The 10,164-nt window shown below is 41.7% G+C and overlaps 1 protein-coding gene and 1 non-coding gene across 5 annotated transcripts in view; both read left to right on the forward strand.

The window, feature by feature from the left end:
• The first annotated feature begins 1,044 nt into the window (after positions 1-1,044).
• Positions 1,045-1,210, forward strand: LOC132534098 (U1 spliceosomal RNA). Its single transcript, XR_009545786.1, has one exon. It is a non-coding gene; the product is annotated as a U1 spliceosomal RNA (small nuclear RNA).
• A 127-nt stretch (positions 1,211-1,337) lies between these two features.
• Positions 1,338-10,164, forward strand: part of LOC132533835 (membrane-spanning 4-domains subfamily A member 5-like) — a 14,223-nt gene continuing 5,396 nt past the window's right edge. The window contains exons 1-4 of one of the 4 annotated variants that reach the window (XM_060176273.1): positions 1,338-2,132; positions 3,021-3,073; positions 6,658-6,711; positions 9,915-9,971. In XM_060176273.1, the coding sequence (XP_060032256.1) occupies positions 3,026-3,073; positions 6,658-6,711; positions 9,915-9,971 (159 nt within the window). In that variant the 5' untranslated portion in view covers positions 1,338-2,132; positions 3,021-3,025. Of the gene's footprint in view, positions 2,133-3,020; positions 3,074-6,567; positions 6,712-9,914; positions 9,972-10,164 lie in introns of all 4 variants that reach the window. The other 3 variants (XM_060176272.1, XM_060176271.1, XM_060176270.1) reach the window with 3 other exon arrangements.

Below are 10,164 nucleotides of genomic sequence, written 5' to 3' on the forward strand. Positions count from 1 at the left end.
ATGCCCTTTCTCTTCTAACATGAAATAAAACCTCTCTAGTCAGTGAGCAATTAGCTCTTGTTTAATTTTTTTTCACTTGAAAGATAGTGGTCCTAAGAATTTCAGTGCTTAGTTCATATTTACTAGTTCAACTAGTTGACTATCTCCTCTAAGCCAACGAATATATTAAACTTAGGAGTTTCAAAACTGATGAAATAACTTACCACAAAGAGGGTCTTTTAGGGAGTCAGGCAGTAGCACAGTGGCTAAGGATCTCAGTTCAAGCCCCCAGGTCCCCAACTACAGGGGAGTGGCTTCACAGATGGTGAAGCAAGTCTGCAGGTGTCTATCTTACTCTCCTTCTCTCTGTCTTCTCCTCCTCTCTCCATTTCTCTCTGTCCTAGCTAACAACGATGACATCAAAACAATAACTACAACAACAAAGGGCAACAAAAGGGAAAATAAATATTTTTTAAGAGAGGGCTCTTTTTTACTTTAGAAGTTGAATTAGGTAACATATCAAATCTATTCAGGGTGACACTGGTGCTAATAGAGTGTGAAATCTTTACAGTAGAGGCAGAAGAGATAGTGATCCTTCTATCAGGAGTCAAGAAAAACTTAAAGTTTTGCCCTAGCCTCTGAGCAGAATGAACATAGTTTTTACCAAACTGGTTAAAAGGTGAAAGACATTTTAGATTAAAGGATTAACTCATGCAAAAGGGTAAGTATGAAAGGGAAAGAGAGAGAGAAAGAGAAAGAAAGAAGATACTATACTTCAGTAGATAAAGCATGTTTAATTAAACCATAGTGACAGGAAGTAGAAGATCAGAATGAATGTTAGAGAGACTAGAGGAGGCTGAATGATGAAGTCAAATCATTAAAGACTGACTACTGAGCCTGCAAAATAACTCACTTGAATAGTGTACTTACGGGCTTAAGGGCTGGGTGGTGATAAAAAGAAAAAAAGGAAAGACATTCAGAAGTAGTAACAAGTGTAGGTATGACTTAGAAAGAAAGAGAAGTCAGGACCATAGGAAAAGTGGATATATATATAAATAAATATAAATACATACCTGGCAGGGGAGATACCATGATCACGAAGATAGTTTTCCCAGGGCGAGGCTTATCCACTGCACTCTGGATGTGCTGACCCCTGTGATTTCCCCCCAAATGTGGGAAACTTGACTGCAGAATTTTTGGCAGTGGGGCACTGCGTTCGAGCCACCCCTGTAAAAATAATGTAATAGGGAATTGATCGGTAGTGCAGCAGGTTAAGCGCACAGTGGCGCTAAGCACAAGGACCCGCGCAAAGATCCAGGTTGGAGCCCCCATTCCCCACCTGCAAGGGGGTGGTCGCTTCACAGGCGTTGAAGCAGGTCTGTAGGTGTCTATCTTTCTCTCCCCCTCTCTGTCTTCCCTTCCTCTCTCCATTTCTCTCTGTCCTATCCAACATCAATAACAACAATAACTACAACAATAAAACAAGAACAACAAAAGGGAATAAATATAAATAAGTAAATAATATAATAATCAACCCATATCTGTGACCTTGGGAGAACTGCAGTTTCCAATGGAGGGAATAGGGACACAGAATTCTGGTGGTGGGAACAGTGAGGAATTATATCCCTGCTACCTCATAATTTTATAAATATGAAATCACTAATAAGGAATTAAAAAATACATAAACAAAAAAAACTATCTCTACAAAGGAAGTCAGAGAACCAGAGCACACCAGATCCCTGGGCAGGGGCATGCTGACACAAGCAGAAAGGAATTAGTATGCATCGACTCCTCCCCACCCCCACTGCATGACCCAGTGATGGCTCAGAACCCGCAGACTTAGCGGAGCTTGGAGGCGCCCTGCGCGCAGGTGTCCACGTGGATCTCCGCGAGCTTGGCCACAACCGCAGTGCGGGAACCGTGGGGCGGCAGCCAGGGGGATGAGGGTCACCACCGAAGGGCAGCGTCCACTCGGCCAGCTCTGCAGCCAGAACCTCTGCGGTAGAAAGGTGGGAATCGCCCGTCTAACCCTAGTAGCTCTGATGTGTAGCTGTTCCTCTCACTGACCTCCGCACCCAATCCTATAGGAAACAACTATTCAAAGAGTAAACTACAGGAACCGCCCTCTTGATAGTCACACAGGTAAGAACAAGGTGAGAACTCAAACTTGGCTCTATTACACCTTTCTACATTTTATTACACTTTATTTTTATTTCATCTGAAATAGAGTGATGAGAGAGAAAGGCAGTGAGAGAGAGAGAAAAAGAGACTAGAGCACACTAAGGATGCCAGGAATCAAACAAGGAACCTCAGACATGCAAGTTGTGGACTCCCCCAGTTTATAATTTTGGATATCATTATTAAATCACTGATAATTAAAAATAAAATGAATAACATCTGTCATTTGAATAAGAGGAAAGAAAAGCTTGATTTTCTTAACTCCATCAATGTGGGATTTGTGTAATTTTTTTAATTTATTCATTTTCCCTTTTGTTGCCCTTGTTTTTTTGTTGTTGTTGTAGTTATTGTTGTCATTATTGATGTCGTCATTGTTGGATAGGACAGAGAGAAATGGAGAGAGGAGGGGAAGACAGAGAGGGGGAGAGAAAGACAGACACCTGCAGACCTGCTTCACCGCTTGTGAAGCGACTCCTAGATGGGAAGCCAGGGGCTTGAACTCGGATCCTTATGCCAGTCCTTGGGCTCAGCGCGATGTGCACTTAATCTGCAGTACTACCACCTGAATTCCGATTTGTGTGATTTCTAAAGGGACTGATGAATTGATGTACTCATCATATATTATTTATTAAAGCTCAAAGATTGGCAAATAAAACTGGTTTTTCTTCAAGATAGCAATACTGGTGATTTGACTTTAAAATAATCTCTCAGAGAACTATGGGATAGTGAAAAATAGCTTCTCTAGGGTCAGATTCCCCTCTCAATTTTAAATACGTTACCAAAGAAGATCATTGCTATGTATCTGTCTTCATATTGTTCGACAGAAAATACATTTATACTATCATTTCTCTCTTGTACCTTAGTGACAATGCCAGGATATTATCTGCATATAAAAAAAGAAACAAGAATGCTGGGGGTAAGAACTAAATCCTTCTTGAATGAATAAATGGTTAGTGTGGAAACCCCTAAGTATTACACCTGGTTGAGTGCACATGTTACAATGTACAAGGACCCGGATTTGAACCCTATGGGTCCCCACCTCAGGGGGAAAGCTTTGTGAGTGGTGAAGCAGGGCTGCAGGTGTCTTCCCTTCCCCTGTTTATCTATCTATCTATCTATCTCTCCCTACTCTCTTGATTTCTGGCTATCTCTACCCAATAATTAAAGACATTTAAAAAAAATTTTTAAAGAGAGAGGTTGATTGAGTATCTCTACTAGGAACTTCTGAGATGGAAGAGTTAGTGAAAGTCTAAAGTTCTTATGTAATAATATCTCCATTTCCCACATTTAGCCTAAACACAGGTTAAAAGTTCAATAAAGCAGAAACTATGAATCTATCAACTATGTTTAGCTAGTCTGAAACCATTAAAATCTACTAATGGTTGTGTCTGTAAGATGTGCTGAGTCTGTGAATCTGCACGTAATTTCAAGCTTAACTGTTATGGTACTAACAGAAAAGAAAGAGAGAAAGGGAGAAAAAGAGAGAGAGAGAAATAGAGTAAGGAAAGAAGGAAGGAGGGAGGGAGGGAAGGAAGGAAGGAAGGAAGGAAGGAAGGAAGGAAGGAAGGAAGGAAGGAAGGAAGGGAGAAAGAAAGGATTCTCATTAAAGAAATAATACTCAGCCCATATCTGTGACGTTGGGAGAACCACTGCAGTTTCCACTGGAGGGAATGGGGACACAGAAGTCTGGTGATGGGAACAGTGTGGAGTTGTTCCCCTGATAACTTGTAATTTTGTAAACCAATATTAAATTACTAATAAAAATTTATTTAAAGAGTAAGTTCGGTGGAGAGAACAGGATTTGAAGAACTTTATTTTTTATTTCTTTATTGGGGGATTAGTGGTTTACAGTTGGCAGCAAAACACAATAGTTTGTACATGCATAACATTTCCCAGTTTCCCACATAACAACTCAACCCCCGCTGGGTCCTCCTCTGCCATCCTGTTCCAGGACCTGAACCTTCCCCCCCACCACACACACACAGAGTTTTTACTCCAGTCCAAGTTCTGCTTAGTGTTTTCCCTTAGAAAAACTTTCTTTGGGGGTCAGGTGGTAGCACAGCAGTTTAAGCACATGTTGGCACAAAGCATAAGGACTAGCATAAGGATCCCAGTTCAAGCCGCCGGCTCCCCACCTACAGGGGGGGTCACTTCATAGGTGGTGAAGCAGGTCTGTAGGTGTCTGTCTTTCTCTCCCCCTCTCTGTCTCCCCTCCTCTCTCTATTTCTCTCTGTCCTATACAACAACAACAGCAATGACAATAATAATAATGGCAACAAGGGTAACAACAAGGGCAACAAAATGGGGAAAATGGCCTCCAGGAGCAGAGGATTCGTAGTGCAGGCACCAAACCCCAGCAATAACCCTGGAAGCAAAAAAAAAAAAAAAAGAAAAGAAAAAGAAAAAAACTTTCTTTAAGTAATTATAGGTTTACAGAGATTTACCAAGAAAGAAAAATAGAGACCCTCTTTTACCCAAAACCTGGTTTATTCCAACAGTTCGACCCAATGGAACTATGGTGCAATATGAAAATGAAAGAATCTATAACCTGGGCACAAGGATAAAGCACTAGACTTGCAAGCATGAGGTCCTGAGTTTGTGTATTCTAACTAATAAAGACCTGAAACTCCATACTGGTGTCTTAGTAGGGAACGTCTTACCTGCCCACAATATCACCTTGCCCCTTCCTTTTGTTGTAGCCAGCCAGAAGTGCATGTCTTCTGGAGGTCAGAAAGCTCCCCAGCTGAGACACACACCAACAAGCCACTTCTTGCCTCTCTTCATAATCAGAGACCAAAACAGAAACCTGTTGCAAATGTCAAGTTGAAGGTAATCTGTTTAAGTTGAGAAAAAGGATAACAGTGTCCCACAGGCATTGTGGAGACTATGAATTGCAGGAAGACAGCGGATGCTAAGATCCCAACCCCAGTTTAACTATTTCTTTGGCTTATTTCAGGTTAAATGTCTGTGTTTCCAGGTGGGACAGGGGAAAGAGAAGGGCGGCTCATTCAGCTGTGGTAGAAGGCATATCTTTGTCTGCTTTCTTTGAAGCATCTATCTGAAGAGCCACAGAATGGTTCTCCAACAATAAAAGTGGGGTAGAGCTTTGGAGTAGAAGTCCAAGGCCCAGATTTGCAACAACAATAGAAGAGGAGAGGTCCTCAGTACTAAATCCAAACCTAGTGCACATAAGAGCAGGATTTACAGGGACCAGGCTGTGGTGCACCCACCTGAGCTCACAAATTGCCTTTAAAAACTGGGGCCACATAGTGGTCTGGTTAGGTGCATGTATTATCATTCACAGGAACCCAGGTTCAAGCCCCCTGTCCCCACCTACAAGGAGAAGCTTCACAAGTGGTAAATGAATATTGCAGGTCTCTCTCTCTCCCCTCTCTGTCTCCTCCTTCCCTCTCAACTTCTCTCTGTCTCCATCCAAAATAAAAAAACAAATGTTTTTTTAATTTAATTTTAAAAGAGCTGAATTTTGAGCCACATAGGAACTAATAAGTATCAGAGGTGTTGAACTCTTATAGGGACCAAAGCTCATACCATATAATTTAATTATTTTTGTCTTGTTTTGATTTTTTGCCTCCAGAGTTATCACTGGGTCTTGGTGAATCCACTGCTCTTGGAGGCCTTTTTTTTTTTTTTTCCATTTTGCTGTTGTCGTTATTGTTGTTGTCATTATTTTACTGTTGTTGTTATTGCTATTGTTGGATAGGACCTAAGAGAAATCAAGAGAAGAGGGGAAGACAGAAAGGGAGAAAGATAGACACCTGCAGACCTGCTTCACCGCTTGGGAAGCAACCCCCCTACAGGTGGGGAGCCAGGGGCTCAAACTGGGATCCTTATGCTGTGCCTTGTGCTTCACGCCTTGTGCACTTAACCCAGTGCACTACCACCACCGCCCCATATAATCTCTTAATAAATGGGCTCTGAGTACAATTTTACAGGACATGTAAACCATCTTTGCATTTTCTTTTTTTATTATTGTTATAGTTATTGTTGCTGTTATTGATGTTGTCATTGTTGAATAGGACAGAGAGAAATGGAGAGAGGAGGGGAAGACAGAGAGGGGGAGAGAAAGATAGACACCTGCAGAACTGCTTCACCACCTGTGAAGTGATTCCTTTGCAAGTGGGGAGCCAGGGCCTCGAACTGGGAGCCTTACGCTGGTTCTTGCGCTTCGCACCATGTGTGCTTAACCCGCTGCACGACCACCTGACTCCCCATCTTTGTATTTTCTAATTGCTCTAAAATAATAGCAAACCCTTTCACTGAGCTGAATGCCGAGACTTGCATACTGTGTCGGATCTTCTTTCTCCTCCTTGCCTTTTTCATTAATGTGACTTTCTTGCAAAGATTGGACTGAAATAGTAGTGGCTCATGGATGCTATTCTTCTCACCCAGGCTATACAAATAATGAATGGTCTCTTTCTTTCGTCCCTGGGGCAACTCTGGATCTATCTGTTTGTTACACAAATGTATGCAATTGGAAAGAACTATCCTCATATTGTCATCTCAACGGGATACCCATTTTGGTCCTCTATGCTGGTAAGCAAAAAATCTACTCCTTGATTACCATTCCTTGGTTTCTTTATTATATCTCATGACTGTTTCTGAGTCAAGCAGTGTGTACCAGAGACAGAGCAACAAAAAGAAAGAAAAGTTACTCTTAAGGATCCTGGTTCGAGCCCCCAACTCCCTTCCTGCAAGGGGGTCACTTCACAGGTGGTGAAGCAGGTCTGCAGATGTCTGTCTTTCTCTCCCACTCTCTGTCTTCCCCTCCTCTCTCCATTTCTCTCTGTCCTATCCAACAAAGATGACATCAATAACTGCAACAATAATAACTACAATAATAAAACAAGGGCAAGCAAAGGGAAAATAAATGTGGGGCTATGTGTAAGCTTGATAGAGCTTAGGGAAAACTCCCCCCATCCTTGGATGGAGGTCTGGGAAAGACACCCCCTTGTTCGCCTCTCTCACCAAGATGAGCAAAGGGGAAAACGTCTCTCAGACTCAGTTCTCCCTTTTCAGACTCTCAAGCCCACAGAGATCTCACTGCCTCTCCCCACTGACTGCGGACCACATGAATGCCTGCCTTAAGGTTCATTCAAAGTTCACATAGTCACCCAGAGTTCACACAATCAGCTCACTTTTGATCACTAGAGAAAGCATACTCCATCAAACACCTCCCTGACATCAGTCAGTGAAACTCCAAACTTTATTTCCTTATTTCTTTGATAACTATCATGCTCTGTTTATCTTCTCTCTATCTCACCCTGCTGGTTTAACCCCTATGTTTCTCTCAAATACCTTTGGATAATTAAGTTGCTTACATCATGGAGAATAATTGTCTTGACCTTTATGTATCTCATCAATTCCTGTCATACCAGCCCCCTACCATAGGGGCAAGCTGACCTTTAAGAAACCTGTAATTTCTGACATATTTGAAAAATGTGCTTTGTTTGGTTCTCTATTTAAATCCATGTCCATCTGCCGATAAACAAGAGTGTCCCAATTCTCCCCAGTGTCTCTTGCCTATATCGCGTCGTCTCTTGAACGAGCAAGGGAGAACCGGTCATTTACCTTCCTGGCTGAGAGCTAACCCACGTGAGCTCCAGCAAATAAATAAATGTTTTTTAAAAAATTTCTCATTTCAAGAAACTAATTCTTATTTCTAGTTTAAAATAAATCTTATCTGTATTTAACAACAACAAAAAAAACTAAAACCCCCATAATAAGAGCCTATTTAGTTAAAGGGTCACTTCTTACATGCTTCTAAATGTGGAAAATAATAGTAAGGTGAAAAGCTTCACAAGTGGTGAAGCAGCACTACTTCCTGTCTCTATCCAATAAATAATTTAAATAAATATTAAAAGGAGGAGGAGCAGGAGAGAGAGCTAGACATATATAGGGAACATTAGCAGGTAATTAAAAGCCAGGAGATTCATTGAAACCACTAAGGAAGAAGGAGGAGCAGGAGAGAGAGCTAGACATATATAGGGAACATTAGCAGGTAATTAAAAGCCAGGAGATTCACTGAAACCACTAAGGAAGAAAGAGGAAATTGGAAAGATAACCAAGAATTAGAACAGCCCTGTCCAACAGCCACTAGTCAGATAGAACCACTGAGCAGTCAGAGGTGGCTAAGACCAACTAGAAAGGGCTGAGTGCAGATATAGGCCAGAGTTCAAAGCTTAATATGAGTGAAAAGAATGTTAAATCTAGGGGCTGGGTGGTGGCGCACCTGGTTGAACATACACATTACAATGCACAAAGACCCAGGTTCAAGCCCCCCGGTCCCCACCTGCAGCAGGAAAGCTTTGTGAGTGGTGAAGCGGGGCTGCAGGTGTCTCTCTGTCTCTCTCCCTCTCTATCTCCCCTCTTCCCTCTCAATTTCTTGCTGCCTCTATCCAATAAATAAATAATTTTTTAAAAAAATGTTAAATCTTCCAAGGCTTCAGTGTTGAAAGGAGACTATTTTAGATGTGAAGATTTCAGTAAAATATAATATTAAAATTACTTCCACATATTTGTTCATACATTTCCCAAGGTGGTAGTAGAAACTATATTTATTGGGGGCCAGGTGGTGGTGCACCTGATTAAGTGCACACATTACAATGTGCAAGGACCTCAGTTCAAGAACCTGATCCTCCCATAAAAAAATAAATAAGGGAGTTGGGCGGTAGCGCAGCGGGTTAAGCTCACATGGCGCAAAGTGCAAGGACTGGCCTCTGGATATTAGTTCAAGCCCCCGGGTCCCCACCTGCAGGGGAGTCACTTTGCAGGCAATGAAGCAGGTCTGCAGGTGACTATCATTCTCTCCCCCCCTCTGTCTTCCTCTCCTCTCTCCATTTCTCTCTGTCCTATCCAACAATGATGACATCAATAACAATAACTACAACAACAGTAAAAAGACAAGGGCAGCAAATGGGAAAATAAATAAATATATTAAAAAGTTTTTTAAATAAATAAATAAACATTTTAAAAATACCCTGGGGAGCCTGGCAGTGGCACAGCGGGTTAAGCGCACATGGAAAGTGCACCGACCAGCATCAGGATCCCGGTTCGAGCCCCCAGGCTCCCCACCTGCAGGGGGTTCTCTTCAAAGGCGGTGAAGCAGGTCTGCAAGTGTTTATCTCTCTCTCACTCTCTCTGTCTTCCCCTCCTCTCTTGATTTCTCTCTGTCCTATCCAACAGCGACAACGACAGCAATAACAATAATAACAATGATGAATAAACAACAAGGGCAACAAAAGGGAAAAAAAATAAGACCCTGATCCTCACTTGCAGGGGGGAAGCTTCATGAACAATGAAGCAGGCCTACAGGTCTCTCTCTTTCTCTTTCTCTTTCTCTCTCTCTCTCTCTCTATCTTTCCTTCCCTGTGTCCTTCTTCCCTTGAAATTTCTCTCAGTCCTATCAAATAAAATTTTAAAAGTTAAAAATATGATAAAATATTTAAAAACAGAAGAAGAAATATATATATAGTGTTGCTATTAAGTACCTCTGGACAACATGAAGTCCATTAAGCCTGTTTTCATTCAGCACAAGCACTGCTTTAGCAAACAGAGACCTCACCAGAACATTTTCTGTAATACGGAACCCTCGCATTATTTCCTGGACAGATGACTTTTTTTTTCAGTGATTCCACAAAAAGACTTGGATGTTATCTTCATGTTATTAGTTTTAAATTTAGATATCAATATCATGACTGGACATTAATTAGTATGTTTTCTTTTTCTGTTGTTTCCAGTTCATCCTATCAGGAATCTTCACCGTATTGCTAGAGAAGTGGCGTTTGAAAGTGCTGGTGAGTGTGAGTGCTTGCTACAGTTCTAGAAATGACATCTTAACATGGATGGGATGGGGACTAAACAGAGAATGATGGTGGTTATTATAAGGGGTGGATGAGTGAGAGGAAGACACAAAACTATGGTGGTGAGTGAAGCGTAGGCCTAATCATAGCCACTAGTTATAACTAATTAACCTTGCAAGGACGGGCG

This window comes from Erinaceus europaeus, chromosome 17, assembly GCF_950295315.1.
Source record: "Erinaceus europaeus chromosome 17, mEriEur2.1, whole genome shotgun sequence".
NCBI classification, from domain to species: domain Eukaryota; kingdom Metazoa; phylum Chordata; class Mammalia; order Eulipotyphla; family Erinaceidae; genus Erinaceus; species Erinaceus europaeus.